At 35.5% G+C, this 18,989-nt stretch overlaps 1 protein-coding gene and 1 non-coding gene across 8 annotated transcripts in view; one reads left to right on the top strand and one right to left on the bottom strand.

The window, feature by feature from the left end:
* The window catches only part of LOC118709140 (SPHK1 interactor, AKAP domain containing), a 98,902-nt gene that overhangs the window by 2,797 nt on the left and 77,116 nt on the right, over positions 1-18,989 (top strand). For 6 of the 7 annotated variants that reach the window (XR_006740470.1, XM_036421047.1, XM_045575397.1 and 3 more), the window contains exon 2: positions 14,596-14,674. The exons of the other annotated variant lie outside the window; for it this stretch is intronic. Coding sequence is in view for 5 of the 6 variants with exons in the window: in XM_036421047.1 (XP_036276940.1) it covers positions 14,596-14,674 (79 nt within the window). In the remaining variant the exon portion in view is untranslated. The remainder of the gene's footprint in view (positions 1-14,595; positions 14,675-18,989) is intronic. 7 annotated transcript variants of the gene reach the window in all.
* LOC118710048 lies at positions 773-892 on the bottom strand. Its single transcript, XR_004985269.1, has one exon. It is a non-coding gene; the product is annotated as a small Cajal body-specific RNA 20 (non-coding RNA).

The raw sequence follows: 18,989 nt of genomic DNA, 5'->3' as shown, positions 1-18,989 counted from the left end.
AACATTCAGACCATTGTGCTTACTTTTATTCCTTTCATCTAAGTACATATTACATGGCCTAATTATTGGCATAGTTAACAGAACATCTTTGAGTAGCTAGGGTTTCAGAAGTACAAGTTAGTTTAAAAATATATATGAAGGTATTGTATTGGCTTTCTATTTGCTTCAACCATTAGTTGCCACACAATTAGTGGCTTAGAACAATGCACGTTTATTTTATCTTACAGTTTTGTATACCAGAAGTCTGACTTGGGTCTTACCGGAATAGTCAAAGTGTTGGCAGGGCTGCATTCTTTCTAGAGGCTTTTGGGTGGAAGGGAGTCTGTTTCTTGCTTTTTCTAACTTCCAGAGGCTGCCCGCTTTCCCTGCCTCAACTCCTGACACTCTTCCTCCATCTTCATATTACTCTTAACCTCTGACCTCTTCTTCCTCTAAAATCTCTGGAGATTGCAGCAATCTCCAGATAATCCAGAATAATCTCCCTATGTCAAGGTCAGCTGAGCAATAACTTTAATTCCATCTTAAATCTTGGTTCCACTTTGCCACACAACAACATAATCACAGGTCTGGGGATTTAAACATCAGCATCTTGGAGGACCCATTATTCTGCTATGAGAGCACAGGCGTTAATTTAAAAAATGCATCATGCTGGCTCTCAAATGACAGTTGAGATTCTACTAGGGTTCTATTAGGGATTCTCTCTCTCTCTCTCTCTCTCCTTCCTCCCACCCTCCGTTGTTTTTTTGTTGTTGTTGTTGTTGTTGTTGTTTTTTAATGTCTGAAGTAGGAAATCAAGGCTCATGACAGCCCTGACAGTAACCCTCAAGGGTTGATCTTGGCCTTTTGCCCTGGCTGAGGAGAAAAGAAACCCCCTGCAGCCCCATGGAAAACCCCCCTGCAGCTCCTCCGTTGTTTTTAAAGATGCAATTTTATTTAATCTTTTAATTAAAGTTTATACTTAATATTATTTATATTTGTTTAATAAGTATAGCATAGTGGTTAGACAATTACATACGATAGTGGTCTCCCTGATATTTCCAGTGCCCACCTGGCAACCTCCATAGTTATTAAAATATTGCTGACTTCTTATGGTATGACTATTTTGTAACTACCAATTTGTACTTCTTATTCCCTTCACCTCTTCCACCCAGCCTCCCAACCCCCTCCCCTCTGCATCCTTTTTTCTTAAATAAAGGAAAAGAATGACAAGGCTATTTGTTCCTCCACTGCAGTATGAAACTCATTCAGTGCAGCTGAGCTGAAACAACCATCAATTCCTGAAGCTTATTCAAGAACATAAGGCCAGATCAGTGTAGACCTGCAGAATTCACTTTTGGGGGCATATGTTTGTTGTAACGGTGGTTCAGGAAATATCTTTAATTGTGCTCCTAAGCATAGATGGGATTACATTTGCTAGTCTCTGTGGTAGAAGGAATGGCCATATGATTTACTTGTACCAATGCAAAGTGTGCAGAGTGATGTGTGTCTGTTCAAATGGAAATTTAAAAGAGGCTATATGTGATTTGCTTCATTTCTCCCACCTTCCGCCACAGCGAATAATATTTTCATAACATTTTCACATAGCACTGCTTTATCAGCCTGAGTTTCAGCATGAACAGAACTTGAAGCAGAGCCCTCAATCAATCTGTGGTAGGAGCAAGAAATAGACTTGTGTTTTAATCCTCTGGGATTTCAGAGTTATCTGATACTGCAGCACCACCTATTGTAGCTCACCATGCCTAACCCTGCCACCTTGTGGGTAAAATGGTAGGTGGTCTCTTATGAAGGTTTTGAAGGGACCTTACAGAATTCTCTTAGTGCTGGACTTCCAAAGCTCCCCATGGCTAGCAGTATACTCCTGGATGTGGTGATATGAGGGCGGGTTGGAGAAAGGGAGGAATGATACTCACCCTGGTCAGTTGTTGAAGCAGTCAGGAAGCAGGCCCTATGGGCCAGCCCCAGGTAATATCAATAAATACTCCAGCCTACTGAGCCCTCCTAGGCACATGGAGTGTGAACTAGAAATCACACTCATCCGACATCAGTTCACACATTTCCTATTTCACAGCTCATACAGCTGCTGCAGTTTAAGGATAAAACAGTAAACCATTTAACTCAGCAAATTCAATACTGTATGTTTATTTTCTTTTCTGTCTTTTATTTCTCTCTTTCTATTTAAAAATGTAGTAAGCTTATATTTAGCTTTGTATAGTCTATTGCATATTACACCTTGCTATATAGAACAACAAATGACTTTTGAAGGCCTTTTTTACAAACTCCAATGTGCCATAATTCATCTTAGGAGATTTGCAAAGGTCATTTTGACTTCACACACCATTTTCAAGATAGGCAAGGACATTTGGCCTTGAACCCCCATTCGATGTTCCTAATACTGCCCAGTGATTGGCAAAACAATGATTTTGGCGGCATGTCAACACAAGAAGAGGAAGATTGGAGAATCTGTCATCAAACAACAAATACTGAGCAAGACATTCTCTCCTGACACCTTCCAGATACTGGAATGGACTAAGAGTTCCTGACTTCCTTGCATTTCATCTTGGGAGCAAAGGGATTTTAGATGGAAGGAAACAGGCTAGGAAGTAGATATGCAGCACACACTAACTGCAGTTTATCTTTTCGTTTCTTGAGTGAACCCTTGAGAGAGAGCCTAAGACCTCACTAAATCAATCTCATTTGATTCACAGCAGCATTTGACATAATTGACAGATGGTCCCTAACTTCTTAAAACAATTTTTCCCTAATGAGAAATGTACCTATAAAATAAGCCTTTTGAAATATCAAGTGCTTTTCTCTCTGTGCTGCAGAAATGGGAACCCACTGAACATGGTCAGAACCACAAAGGACTTTATTTAGTAAAGGTCACATGGTCCAACCCCCTTCTTTACAGACAAAGAAACTGAAATCAAGAAAAGTTAAATGAATTGCTCAAATCTTATAAATATGTAGAGATAGAGCCAAGAATAAAACCCTAAGTTTCTGATCCCTTTACTTAGCACTGTGTTGGATTTGCTTAAAATAATAATAATAATCTCTAAAACATAGAAACTCTTGGAATTTGTCTGTCACCTATGTCTTCTTTATGTCACCTTCCTTATGTGCCTTAAGAAATATACTATTTCATGTCTCTATTTCACTTCAGCTTCTAGAAACCCCTGGGACAAATTTAAAGCTCGATCATAATCATGTGGGAGCTTATTACCTGAAAACCTATGCTGTTTTTAACCACAATACTGACCTCTTGTTATAATTTCTATTTTCCTTAGCATTGAATTTTAACTTGTTTTTTACTATTTTATTTTATATATCTCTTCTGTTAGCTCTTACAAGTTCCTAGTGGGACTAGATGGAATACGCATCATTAGATCTGTCATGCAATTAATCAATTACTTTCTTTATAAGCAAAGCAAAAAAAAAATGTTTCTGCACATTAGAGAATTTAAATTGATCTGTGGCAAATGGAACTCATATAAAATAATGGTCTATTCATATTTAATTAGGCTTTCTTTAATAAGACTGATTATATCTGAAAAAGCTATAAGTAGTTACTTTAAAATGATTATTATATAATGATTAAAATAAAACCAACAGCTTTAGAATAAATATATAATAAAATAGAATGCTAACATTTTGAGATGTATTTCTCAATTATTTAACATGATGTTAAACATAAATTTTAAATATATGTGAATATGTAATGATATCAATTTGTATAAAGAGTATTAAGGGCCGAAACTGGTTTGGCTCAGTGGATAGAGCGTCGGCCTATGGACTGAAGGGTCCCAGGTTTGATCCTGGGTTTGATTCCTGTCAAGGGCATGTACCTTGATTGTAGGCACATGCCCGGTGTGGAGTGTGCAAGAGGCAGCTGATTGGTGTTTCTAACTCTCTATCCCTCTCCTTTCCTCTCTGTAAAGGATCAATAAAATATATATTTTTTAAAAAAGAGTATGAATGCCTAAAAATGTCCTTTTTTGTTTGTACATTTTATATTTTAGCATACTTTGCTTAGGTATTAATGCATTTAATAAAATCAGATAAATATTTAATTTTGTTTCCAAAGAAACTGAGAATTTGTGATGTTTCTCTAAATTCAGTATTGTTTAATGACACACTTAATTGGTTTTTGTCCTAAAAATCAATAATTTTGAAAATAATAAGAACATAATAAGAATGGAATAATTGACTTTTGACAGATTGTGCCTATGCATAGCTTTATTCACTCACTCACAGTTGGAGTAGTCAGTTTAAAGTAAATAATTTATCTGGGTAACTTAAACCAAAATTCAGATAAAAAATACGGAACAAAAATATATATAAATAAGTAAAGAACCAAGTGAAGTAATTTTTTTTTCTATATGAAATCTTGGCCCTGCATAATGTGCTATTGCTGACTCACACATTCAATATAACCTGAAGATTTTTTAAGTTTTACTTTTTTTTCTGAGTCAAACAGTGCTTTAAAATAGCAATTAAAAAGGTGCATACACTTCACGCGTGTAATTTGCAACAGGTCGGGCATTCTGTTGAACTGTTAGTTTTCCTTTCTTGCAGTGGTGGAGCAAATGTGACTGTGTTGAAATCATGTCATTCAGAAAATGAGTCACAGTTTTATCACAAGAGTCACTTTAAAAAAAAGTGTCTAAAGAAAAGATTCAATATCCAGAGAACATGTTATCCAGAGAAGCTGTCATCTCCACTTTAATCATACTCAATCATTGTAGATCCTAGACATTCCTGATGAAGGAGAAAGAATATGGACAAAATATTAATAATGACATTGTCCTCAGTATTTCTATTGGGTTTGAGATCTGTTCCATGGGGTGGAGAAGGGCTTATATAAAGAAGAAGGCATAAATGGTGAAGATCTAGATAAAGTTTAACTTTGAAGTTTAGATGGGGCCAGTATGGAAGTTTGGGGAAAATATATATGGAGGAAGACTTAGTTATTTACTTGAAAAGAAAGTATGAAACCTATTCACTTGAATGCCATCTTCATCTGTGAGGATAATTAGAACCTGAAAAGGGGCATATAAATTTACTACAAAGATTACATGTCATTAAATAATTTGAAAAAATAGTTAATATGTTTGGGAATTTATCCTTAAAAAGAATAAAATATATAAAATTTGTTTTATCAATATCTTAAAACTACAAAGTAAATATAAATTATACAATAAACAAATAATGAATGGTTTTGATTGGATTGGAAGATCATAATTATTCCTTCATAACTGTATATTAACTATTAACATAACACTTTATCCCCACAAGATCCTAAACATTGTCAGTTCTTTTTTTTAAAATATATTTTATTGATTTTTTTACAGAAAGGAAGGGAGATAGAGAGCTAGAAACATTTATGAGAGAGAAACATCGACCAGCTGCCTCTTGCACACCCCCTACCAGGGATGTGCCCGCAAACAATGTACATGCCCTTGCCCGGAATCGAACCTGGGACCTTGGTTCGCAGACCAACGCTCTACCACTGAGCCAAACCGGCTTCGGCAAACATTGTCAGTTCTGTAAATATAGTCAATAACCTCACCAATTTTGCCAGTGCTTCCTTTAATTCTTTGATTTTCAAATATTCCTATGAAGAATCTGCCTGTCATCATCCTCATCGATTTTCTCTTTTTCCGATGTGAACTGATCTCACTCACCAGATTCTCACTTGGTGTTGGTTTGACATGTAATAAGGAGTTCTCTAGCATTAGAATCATCATTTTAATTGATTAGCATTTTACTTAAATAAAAGTCAAATCAGCAGCCACCCACAGTGGTGAGCTGTGGGCAAAGATAAACACTCGGTTTAGATAAAGAGGGATCTTCACTGGAGACTAATTGCTAGTGATCAGTCCATTTGCTTTCCTATATATTCTTGGAACTGTAATGACTGGTTAATGAAAAACAAAGACACCAGAACTTTGAGAGGACAATTTTCAATTTACAATTACCAGATTTTCTCCAGGGAGTGACACTGCTGAAAATCTTTTTAATTTTCACAAACATTAACTGTAGAAGAGCAAATTATCTAATGGAGCAATACAGGTGCAATTGAATGTTTCACGCACTCAAAAAGCTTCTGGGAAATTCTCCACTATAGTTAAGATTGCAAAGTCTTTCTGTTTCCAAAATATCTCACAATTCTTAGTCTATTTGCAATGCACAGGTATTAATTTGAGTTGAATGTGTGAAAAACACCAAATGGTGTTTAGAAGATAGGAGACCCTCCATAAATGGCAATCCCCTTCCCTTCCCTTTTTATAGGACCACAATTTTGGTCCAAGTCTAAAAGGCAGCAAGTAGCTCAAAAGTAGCTTCTTTATGAAGAGCTGGGGTCAAATATAAGATAAATAAATATAAGCATCTAAAAAATAAAATTTACTTTTTCATTTATTTAGGATAGATATTGACCCCTTATTGTATGCCTGATAATATCAGCTGGGTATGCAATAATAAACACAAATTAAGTCACTTCAATTGTTATGGAACTTCAATACCAATGAGACAAAAAGACATTACTGTAGTCAAATATCATCAGCGGATATATAGCAAATTGGCAGGTGTGCTCCAAAGGAAAAGAGAAGGCGATCTTTGAGAACATATAACAACAAACAAGACTTAAATTTGTGCAGTCAGAAAGTCCTTGTAAAGGCTGCTCTGGCAGTCAGAATAGAGTTGGAAATGTGCTGGGGCAAGTGAGAAGCATTGGAGTATTTAGATTACTCCTGGTGGGTGCCTGGAGTTCAGGAAATGAAAAAGAATAGAATAACATACAAGACCTGAAAGTTAGATTGGGGCCAGGTTATGTTAAGCCTTGGAGGCCAGTGGGTCTTCATCCTAATGTCATTGTTTTTCAAAGGAGAGATGGCTAGAAGTGTGCTACTTGAGATAATGCATATAAAGGTAATAGCTAAGTGCCTGGCATATTTTAAATGTTCCATAAACAGGAGCTGTTATAGTAGCTTATTAATTATAATTTCAATATCACAATACTGGGAGACAGAGGTAGGAAGAAGAATAGAAAGATAAGATCACAGGATTATCAGAGGAGGATTATTCAAAAGTGGCAACTGTCATTAAGAGGACACTTTAAAAATATTTCTTGAGCTTCAAGCTAAGGACATCCTGGACCAAACATCCAATAGGTTGGCCATATGTCATGCATAGGAAAGGCAACCCAGAGGATCCAAAGAGCTCCTTTATGGTATGTATGGAGAAGTATGTTAGTTATCATGTTCTCAACTGTACATACAAGGAAGAGTTCATACCACTCCACACCTTATGCCACTTTTCTCATTCCCAATTACAATCACCTCAATTTTGATTCTTTTGGTATTTTTCTTGTTTTTCTGGTGGACCCCGTGTTCACTCTGTAAAATTGGCAATACAATTCAGTCTTTGAACTCTGACCTTTCATACTCCCTGTGACATACCTTAAACTTGCTTTTGATTCTTCCCACTCCTGGCTATTTTACTCACTCCCAAAATGGAGATGGAAGTGGTTGGCCTCAGTCCTATTAAAAAGGCTGAAATAACACAAACTATGCTGAAAAAGAAAGAAGTAAAGTCCAATCACAATTATCTTGAATATTTTATTTTCACAGAGCCCTCTCAGGCCTGAACAAAAGGGAAGTAGGTGAAGGATGCAGTTAGGGACAATTTGGACAATAAATAGGAAATTGTTTGATTGGATATCAACAGTGAACAGTGCCTACTTATTAAATTCACTAGATAATTGCTGGATTTCCTTGCTGCCTTGTTTTATTGTAGTCATGGAAGGAACAAATCTGTGAGTGAGGTATTCATACTGCTGTATAATTCCTGACCTTTTGCAACAGTATCCGTCACAATTAGCTTCATGAAACTGGGCGGTTGTTGTTCCCTGGCATTTCCACATCAGTCTTGTATATTTTGCAACAGGCTGATAACTATGGCTAATAAGAAGCAACACTATTTAAAACTTGGTTCCTCATTTCTCTTGGTGACTTTTCTTTCCTTTTAAGGATCATAGTTATCCAACCAAGACAAAACAACTGCTGACCTTGTGTGGCCATCTAAGCAGTTTCATGGTCATGGTGATTGTAGGGGAGTGGGGGAGGTGGAGGAGGGTATAGGGAAATAAGTGGTGATGCAAGGATGGAAGGAGATTTGATTTGGGGTGATGAACATACAATTCAGTGTTCAGATGATGGGTTGTGGAATTGTGCACTTGAAAACTGTATAATTCCATTAGCTAGTGTCACCCCAATAAATTCAATAAAATGAAATAATAAAATCTTAATTATTATTTCATCTTAAATGTTTATTTCCAAGGCTCTCTAATGAAGGAATCTCTAATTGGGAAACAGCCTGATTCACCCAAATGTCAGTGGTCTCTGTAGGTCAATCCTGCCCTCAGGTATACTGCTCCCTAGATTTCTTCAACTGCCTTCTCCCCAAAATAATACCTTCTTTAACCCCATCTCAACTGGCCAAAGTAATAGAAGCACCTACAATGAGCCAAATAGACTCACAATTCCTCTGAAAGCAGTCTCTATAAAAACAAATAGAAAAAGAGAATGGCAGGTGTCCCATTGTTAGTTATCCAGCTGTCTTGTTCTATTCTCAACAAGTTCTGCTCTCACTGAGATTATGAGTGGAGATTCCTTAAATATTCACATATATATTCAAACTTTCAGATCATTTAGAAGTTTTCTTCCCATGATATTCAATACACAACTCTTTTGGAACATTTACTTTACTTTGGGTGCTGTGTTGACAGTTTTTTGTAAAGAAGAAAGAAGAAAGAAAGAAGAAGAAAGAAAAAAGAAGAAAGAAAGAAAGAAAGAAGAAGAAAGAAGAAGAAGGCAGAAGAAAGGAAGTGAAGGAGGAAGGAAGGCAGGAGAAGGAAGGAGAAGGAGGACATGCCGACATCTGCAAGGTCTGTCTTTGGCACTTTCTATAAGATCATATTCTCTGACTTTGGCAAAATTATTTAACTCCTTGTTTATTAATGTTTCCTGATCTGATTCTCATTATTTGTAAGCAGAAAAATACTAGGCAACCTATGTGTAAAAATATTTATTTAAACAAGTAGCATTCAGCTGTTATTTTGCTTAATATCTTACATGTTTTACTTGTTCATGTTGCTTTTTTTTGTCTCTATTAAAGCATTATGAACTCCATGAAGGTGAAGATTTTATCTGCTTTGTTCACTGCAGTATCTTGAGCACTTCACACAATGCTTGGTGCTCAGTAGCTAGAAAAAGGAATATACAAAGAGATCCCTACCTTGTATATCATTGCTTAGAAAGGACTATGGCCTCTCTGCTTTTACTGCTTACAGAGTGGCTGATGAAACTGCAAACAATTATTAGAAAGAAATTCCATTTTAATTGAGCATTTCAGGAGAAATTAAATGCCTGTGTGTTTGTGGAAGATATTGCCTTAGAAAGTGAGAAGCTCAGAGGTAAAACTGAATCAATGACAAGAAGTTCTGGCATCTATACTAATAAAAGGGTAATATGCTAATTAGACTGGGTCTACTGGACATCTTCCAGAGACCCAACTTCCTTCCAGAGAAAATCACAGTGGTGGGGGCCGAGGCAGAGGTGGTTAGGGATGATTAGGCTGGCAGAGGAGCAAGCAGTTAGAGGGCGATCAGGCTGGCAGACAGGTGAGCCGTAAGGAGCCAGTGGTCCTGGATTGTGAGAGGGATGTCCAAAGTCCCTGCAGGAGCAGGCCAAAACCAGCAGTTGGACATCCCCTGAGGGGTCCCAGGTTGGAGAGGGTGCAGGGCGGGCTGAAGGACACTGCCCCACCCTCCATGCATGAATTTAGTGCAACAGGCCTCTAGTATATAATAAGCATGAAGATTTACTGATATTAGTCCTTGCACATATAATTTTGGCTGAAAGGATGTTTCATTTTACCATGGGGAAGAAGAATCAGGCCAGTCAAATAATCCTACATTATGTCAGGAATACTGATATAAATAAAGCTTCTTCAGGATTTTTCTCTGTAGTCTTATCACAATCCTGATGCAACTCCATCTGAGATGCATGTGTCAGCTTCTTTGGAAAATCATAATGTAGACACTACAAAAGTTTGCCTAAAAGATAGTAATCATCTCAAATGAGGTCTTGAGGGGGAAAAAGAGTCTTGTTCTCTTCATTGGCATAGTTTCATTTTAATCTGTCACAAGGGAAGACATGTCTAAGTGTGATGATCTTCTATATAGGACACAATTAGTTCTGTTCTGCCCAGAAACAGGCTAGTAAACTGATTCCTGCTGAGCTCCCTCCCTGAGCTGCAGTTAATGGCTCCTCAACCTATAAGCTTCGCTTTCCTCGCTTTGCCTGTTCCACACAGAAGTTATATGGCCTGTTTGCGACTATAGTTTGTAATGAATATTAAACTTGCAAGAGTTCTCTCTGAAATGTTTACAGCACTCTTGAACACTTTAGAAATAAGGGAATGACTGTTTAAGGCACTGAGCTGCCTGGCAGGCTCTTTACATAATCTCTCTAGATGGATTTGCTCACTCTCTGCTCTCAGTTCGCTTTCTCAGTGACATCTAATGAGGCAACAGCATAAACCTGCTGTGCCAATGGCTGTGTTGTCCTAATAATGATGAAGCACATTCATCTGCTCAGCCTCAGTAAAATTCCATGCTCTGTTTCCCCTAGAAAGAATGAAATGTGATTTCCAAGAACAAGTCAAGGTTTCTTAAATTTGGCTACTTGGGAATCTATGGAATAATAAAATTTTATATATATATATATTCATAATTATTTTATGGTATTTTTAGTGAGCAATGTTTTTGGTTGCTATGATTTATAAGGGGCATAATACTCATGCTCTAAATTAATAATTGCATATAGATTATAGCTACTTAATCATTTGTGTTCCGATTGCTTTTTCTCTCATCGCCTACCTTTGGAATGCAAAGAATTCTTACCCTATCAAATTTTAACTCATAAGTAGCTCCTGTTGAATGAGTGAAAAGAGTATTCATAGTTAATCTTCCAAAAGAGATTCAGGGACCAGCTCTAGGCCTTGTTTTCATCTTGTGAAATCAAATGGATTGAGTAAAGGTAGCTTTAAGGAAAAAATAAGAAAATGATGTCAGTGAAAAATCAATAATTGAAATTAATTTGGATGAAAAATAGAGTTGAACTCTTTGATAATGTCTAAGAGTACCTTGGAAAGGAACTAGTGGTTAAAAATATAGCATGCACAAAAAGAAGGAATGCTGCTATGTCATTTTGAAAAGTGTTTTGTCAGGTGGGCTAAATATTGACCCTTGCAAATGTTTAATTGGCTTAAAAATAACTTATCTGTAAATTGTGTAGATATATAATTTAGCCAGTTATCTCATTATTTCAATTTTTGAAGTTCTGCCTAAATGAAAACTTTATTATTTTTAACTAAAATTTTCCTCTCAAATAAAAATCTTAGAGGAATACCACAAAATCTCTCTAACATTCTTTGCACATTGATAATGATTTACAGATTGGCTCATGTACTTTTTACCATGAAGTGGAAAAATACAGATATATATTTATTTTGCAAGCTCAGTGTATTTAAGCATTACAATTAGGGCCTAAGATGATGATCTAAATTTTGTCTGGATTTTTATTAATTCATTTACTTTTTTTTTAGTTCAGTGAACTCATGAGAGGAGGAAGTGGATGTTTAATTCTTTGCTCCATTTTTGCATCTCATTCTAAAACCTGGTGGTCGTTAAGTGGCATTTTAAAACTGAACTCAAGTGAAGAGTCATAAAAAAAAAATTGATCATTCTACCTGCCTTAGATATTGGATTGTGCTGTTCAACTTCCATTAGGGTAAAATGCTTTATGGGGAAGCAATTTAGATCAGGCAAGGAGGTAACATGCATTCTATCTCAATTCTGTATTGGAGTCGCTTACCTAAGCTTCTTCTGCAAAGTGAAATCTATAAACACAATGACAATTATTATAACACAAAAAATATAAGGTTAGTAAGATTATCAATAAATTCACATATTATGTTTTCTCTTCCTGGATAGTTTGATAGGGATAAATGTCCTCTAAAGTATGTCTGTTTCCATAAAAGAGATTTTGTAATATACATCAAGACTGTATTTTTAAACTAAAAACCAGGACACCTATTCTACAAATTTGCTTTTTTAAAGTACAGTCTAGTAGAAGATTCTCAATCAGGTCCATCTTGAAAAATATAGGCTACATGGTCAGTTTAGGAATACACTAACCTTCATAAAATAAGAAGACAGTTTTATCTAACTTTAGGGGTAACATATAATAAAAATTTTTATTGTTTTGGCTATAGCTTGCTGCTATGGAATGAAATGCGTAACTAAATATCTTTAGGTCACCTAATTATGCACTTCCTTCTCCCTGAAAGCTCTTTGGGAGATAGGTCAGTTCTATCTTGTCTGATGTTCTCTGCTCACCAACATTAGATCTCCCTTGTCCTACCCACATTTCTTTCAACTTTGAAGGCACTGGTACTATTTCCTCCCTTTGTGCATCTTTTCCTACACTTTCAGATAACCTATAAAAAGCCTTTGAGTTTTAATTCCAATCATATAACAAAGTTATTCATCAATCCTCTTGCTGAAAATGACCTAAATTGCAAGAAAACATTTAAAAATTTACTGAAAGGATTAAACAGTTGATAATAAAATAAGGAATTATTACCTAAATATCAGGCTATCAAAGGTAAATAGAAAATCTTAGAAGCATTTAAGAAAGAAAAAAATATATATATGTATGTGTATATATATATATATGTATATGTATATATATGTATATATATGTATGTGTATATATGTATATGTATATATATGTATATATATGTATATATATGTATATATATATATAACCATTATAAACTAACAATTAGATTGGCAGCTGACTTCACAAAAGCAAAAATGGGAGTCCAAAAATAATAAAGTGATGTCTTTAATGCATGAAGAAAAACAATTGCCAGTTTAAAATTCTATGCTCAGTGAAAATATCTTCCAAGAAAAAAGATTTTTTTTTACAAATAAAAACTGGAGTATCACTTCTTACTAAAGAAAATTATAAAATATCAACTTCAGGTAGAAAGAAGTAAAGAAGAAAGAAAGATTTACTATTTATTTAGTAAATCTAAGCAAACACTTTATAAAACAATATTACCGGTAGTAATTCCCTATGATTGTTCAAGACTATTAGTACAAGACAACAATACAAGTTGGAAGGAGTTAGTTGGATGTTAAGTGTGCTAAGAGTTTTGAATTGACCAGTAGGAGGATAAATATGTTGATTAACTTTAGGATGTGTTAAGGTAAAAATAGATATTCTATTTTCTGGGATAACTACTAAAGGAATTGGGGGTGGGGGGAAAGGGTAACTTCTAAACTACTCAAAAATTGACAAAAATCAATTTATCTAAATGGGACAAGAAACCCAAACTCTCAGTATTTGCAGTTTATTTGATTGTGTCCATATAAAATTCAAAGAATCTGCAGATAAATTATTGATATTAGAATTAATAACTAAGTTTAGCATGTCAGCTATCAATCAAAGCACACATATAAACTATATTTCTTTATATAAGCCAAAAATAAAAAGTGAATTAAAAAAATCATTTACACATTATCAAAAAATATGAATTTTCTAGGACTAACTTTAAAGAAAGTATGCAAGATCTGTCCCCAAAAAATTATAGCCCCAAATGAATGATAAAGATTGGAAATTTTATGTGACCACAGGTGGGTGCTCTTTCTCACCTGGTTCTTTACCCCATGCACTTACACCAGGTATCTCCTATGATATCTCTAATGTCTAGCTCCTCTCTGGCATCTTCATCCACACAGTAAAATTTTCTTGAATTCTAATGAGGGACCAGTAACTACCAGTAATGGACAAAGAAAACTTCTCTGTCTCCTTGCTTACTTTCTACTATAGATTTTGGTATTATTGTTCATTTTTCATAGTTATAGTAGCTCTGAAATTGATTTGAGGTAATATACTATTGACTTGCATTGAAAAAAAAGGACTAGAGCAGGGCTAAGGTAAGTATTGTGAAGAACCTGATTTACAGGGGCCTTTTGAGAAATTAAAATAAATGTCCAAAAAAATCTGTTGTCCTCCCCTACTCCTCATATTAATTTTAATATTAAATATATTAAGCTTAAGAAGCACAAGTGTGCTCTTTATTTGTCAATACCCATGAACTAGGTTGGAAGGGTCTACAATTATGATCTACAAGATGTAAATTACCTTGGATGCATCAAAGATGTGAAGTTCCATCTAAGACAAAAAATCCAGCCTATTACCCATGGGAGATGCTCTCTGAAAATATGCATGCAATCTTTGAACACTTATCAGAGATTCTTTTTTAATTGTTACAACCTTATTATCTAGCTACTATTGTTCTTTTTAAAGGCAGGCCTGCTATGAGTGTATCTTTCTTTTTGAATGATACTAAAACTTCTGTTTCTTTTTTTCCCCACCCCTCTCTTCTCCTCCTCTCCTGCTTCCTCTCCACATCTGCTGGTGTTTGTAACTCCTTTGTTATGGGTGTGGCTCTCTCCATCAGCCATGTGGGTAGTTGAGCCAAACTCACCCACCTGCCTCTCTGCTGCCTTGCCCGCCAAGAACCACTCCCAGGAATCCAGGTTGGTTGTAGGGTGTGGGTACAGGGGATTAATACATCCAAGTCATGACTAGGGCCTGCTTTTTTATTCTGGCATACCATGAGCCCCTGAGTACTCAGTCCTCAATGTTTTTACCCTGCTTTTGCAGGCTTCCTGGTTTACGGTATCACTTCCACCAGGATGCAAACTCTGCTGTGCACCTTAGCTATTTTTGCCATCAGATTTTACTCTTCCTGTGTCCCATCTCTTCTGGTCCTGCTATCTTCTAGCTTAAAAGACCCTAAGCCATTAATAGGGAATTCAGTATGATGCTCAGACAGAACTTCATAGTTAGGTAGAGCTAGCCTCATCCCTGAAATCACCAGTGGAGGATGCTTTTCTATTTCCTGAAGGCCTAAGCCTAGCAGTGCTTCTGGTGACTCTTCTCAATGACTCAAGTCTCCTCTTCTCAAAAAGGAGTAACCATCCAAGCTGGTGCTGCAGCCAGACATCTCCCTGTGAACCCTTTCCCTTGGTCTGCATCGCTCGTCTCTGAGCCCCACCACAGTTCTTTAGGAGTTAGCACGTGACAAAAGCAGGTGGTACTGTGAAGATAGCATGTCACCTGGGAAAGAGCACAGACCTCGGTCAGGTTCAGTTAGGCTTGGACCCCATATGAAGGCACTTAGTTAACACATATTTAAAATGTTGGAGATAGTTGTTATTTGGAGATCGCATAATCAAATGTTTTCCAGGCCAGCACTTGGACTAAAAATGAGTGTAACAGACTCACAAATATGTTGAATTTAAAAAGGGCCTTAAGTTCACCAATTACTACCCAGTGTGGCCTGATTTACAATTATTTTAGAATAAAAAGAACACCTAGATGTCATTGTCATAGAAGCAAAGAATTAGAAGGGATGTTAGAAGTTGCAGTGGAAAATAACATGGTATTGCATTGAGATGCAGATCAAATCTCAGATCTGTTATGTGCCAATGATATCACTTTGGAGTCTGTATTAGCCTCTGATCCTTGATTTCTCATCTATTAAAAAAAGAGTATAGTTAAGTGACTATGCAAAATATTTTATAGAGTTCTATCGATAGACACCTGCTATGCATTCAATCGTGCTCATTTTTGTTCAAAGTACTATAAAGAAGATTGTATAACAGAGTGAAACACTTCTTTATGTATTTTGGTGAAAGAACAGAAACCGTTGGAAGCTGAGGTAGTTACTGGAACATATTCTGTACTAAAACATAGATGCAGCAGAATGTGGAAACATAATGAGTTTTGACCCTCCAAACAAATATATACCTAAAACCTTTTTAAAATTTAAGTAAAACACCTTAGGGATAAATAATTCAATAGTAAGCATCTAACAGCCTTCGTGGATAAACATATATTATGCAACATGAACTTAGCAACAGTGATGTGTATATTTTTCTTTTACAGTAAAATAATATATTTGCATCTACACATTTATAGAATATAAGTCTTAAAAATTTTCCCATATCCCTTATTAAGAAAAGGAAGCAAAATTTAAAAGTTAAGCTAGCATCTTTTCTTACTTGATTCTCTTTTCTGAACAAGAAGTCTTAGTTTCAAAATTATTTCTTGAGGTCTTGCTGAAGACTGAAACTATGAAATAGCTTTTAAATGTCCAAAGACAATAAAATTGATAGTAAAAGACGAAATGCATTACTTGCCATCTCCTCTTTACTCAGAGGTATATAGATTCACAAAGCATAGCATCTGAAGTACAGAAGGATGTTCATATTATATATTTATTTACACACATTACATATTACTTTGTTGGTAATAGCATTGTTCTATAGTACAACTCTTTTCTTATGTTTCACTAGACATACATATATGATATATCTGATAGTTGCCTGAATGAAAAAGTCTCCACTGAACAGTAATCAATATAATTTTTCAGGATAAAAGATTTCAGTACATTACTAGTAAGGACTGAAAATAGGAAATTACCTGCATTGGTGTTTACTAATTATGTCCCAAAGGAAGTAACAATATTATAATCATGTCATTTTTAACACTAAAGATTGAATTAGAGTGTAATCATTTGAGGCCAGTTTGTCTGCAAAGAGTGAGCTAGTTTGTGGTTATTAATAATTGACCTTTTATACTCTCTTTATTGTCATTTAATAATGCCTCACAAAAAGTACACAGTTAGGTCTTCAACATTTTCACTAATTTGAGAGCAAAAATAATAGTGAAGATGCCAACAACCTTTTCTTAAAAAGAAATACCCTTCCTTTTTAGATAACATATCATAGTTTTTGTTGCATTGTTACAATGTCCTTTCTTTGAAGAAGTATGGTGAGAACAGAGGTGGCAAGGGATATTTAAAATTGTCCTTATTTTGGAAAATGAAAGGTTGGCCACCTTATGTTATTGTTGTTATTGCTATTTTACTAGTCCAAGAGATTTTTTTAAAAGCTTGAAAATTGAAACCTCCAATTAATTATTTAGCTGCCTTTAAATGTTGAAACAATGCAAGTAACAATAGTTTTTAAATATCTTCAAGATTTGGATAGTTGTTCCTTGGAAAAATTTCTAAAATTCTATAAAATTAATGAGAGCTTTATTGTTCTTTCAGCCGCAAATGAACTGGTGACATATTTAATTAGAACAAATGACATAAGAAAATCATGCTATGATGTTTTAAATCTAGCAAAGAAATATATAAGTAAGGAAGTCAAAACAAAACAAAACAAAAAAAACCTTCTTACTTCTTATCTAGGAGATAAAACTAGAGAAGGAACAGAAGAGTATAAAAGAAAACTTTCCCACCATTCACTTGTTAAAAATGTAAGACAGATTTTATTTGAGCTACTGCAGTAGGGGAGAGAGAGATATTAGTATAGAACTGAGCTCTACTTCAAATACAACAGGGAGAAAATGGGGATTTATAGCCAGTGGACAGAGTGTAGGGGTTAGTGAATGGAAAATTTGTAAGAGAATATGTCAAAAATAGGGCAATTCTTGCTAAATGGCCTAACAGGATTCTTGCAAAGGATGACCGAGGACTTAGATATCAAGGGCTAACTTGATCAGATGGCAAAGGTGGGCAGATTCCTGCTAAACTGACTTAACAGGTAAAGATTTGTTTAAAAGAAGGCTCAGAGTAGCCAAATTAAAGTTAAAAGGGAGTCTTTGCCAATGTATTGGTCAGAATCTTAACATAAAAGGAACTAACACATCATGTGATTTTAAAAACAAATCACATTTTAAAAGACTGACCCATACCAATCTGTTTTCTTTTGTTTTGTTTGTTTGTTGTCATGTAACAAGTTAATCTTTTTGGCTGAGAATAAAATAAGAACATTCACTTTAGCAAACTTGTATTTTGAATCAAGCAAAGCTGTATTTTAAAATCCTCTAAATTCTTCTTGGGGTGTATTATGACATTAATTTTAACCAGAACAACTTAATTCCTGACTCAAGATCTCTTCTGATAGATGTGATTTTTTCCCCCTCAGTATTGAGATGAAAGGATTTAGAAAAATGCTCAAGAATAAATATCCTTAATAGGACTGAGACAATCCAACCAATGGCAATTACTACAGTTTACTAAAAGCATTTTTTTAAGAGGGGGAGAAGATAAGGGCACTTGCAACTCTTATTTTTAAAAATGTGTTAAAATCATTAAACTTCACACTATATTTACTTGATATGTTAGTAACAAACAACAGCAGCAGATCCCTTTTTATTAGAACTATCCAGGGGGATTCTCTAAATTATCTCTTTAGATGTGGCTTATCCCACCATCTGTTACTGCTGCAGAAAAAAATTAACATTGAATTAAAGCACCCTTTGTGCATAATCCTTTGAAGCCAACCAGGATGCTCAGAAAAATAAGAACAAACAACATGAATAAACACTTATTGAGCATCCATCACTAGCTAGTGCTATTCTAGGTGGTAGAGGGTCCCCTCTCTTTCACTACTTATAGCCTAAAGGGACAGACAAATATTACAAAATTATATGCCATTTTGACAAGTGCTACAGCAAGGCATGGGTCTTGTAAGTGCTGTTGTAACATACAAGAAAAGTGGCGGTCTCACTTCTTGGGATGAGGTGAGGGTGGAAATAAGGGCACAGAGATGTGAGGGTGTGAGTGTGTGCATGAAGCAATGGAGAAAGGTGGTAGAGAAGGAGCAGCGGGAGGGAAGGAAGGAAGGTGCAAGAAGTGATACAAGTGGATGGAGAAGGAATTATCCAGGAGAAAGGAGGGGGATTGGGAAGGGTATTCCTAAAAAAGGAACATCAAAGGCAAATGTGAATGTGTATTTAATTTAGTATGTCAGCAAAGTGCTTCTTAAGCTTTAA

The sequence above is a fragment of the Pipistrellus kuhlii genome, unplaced genomic scaffold, assembly GCF_014108245.1.
Source record: "Pipistrellus kuhlii isolate mPipKuh1 unplaced genomic scaffold, mPipKuh1.p scaffold_m20_p_7, whole genome shotgun sequence".
Classification (NCBI taxonomy): domain Eukaryota; kingdom Metazoa; phylum Chordata; class Mammalia; order Chiroptera; family Vespertilionidae; genus Pipistrellus; species Pipistrellus kuhlii.
The sequence above is the reverse complement of the archived record's forward strand: the minus strand, read 5'-3'. Positions and strand labels throughout refer to the sequence as shown.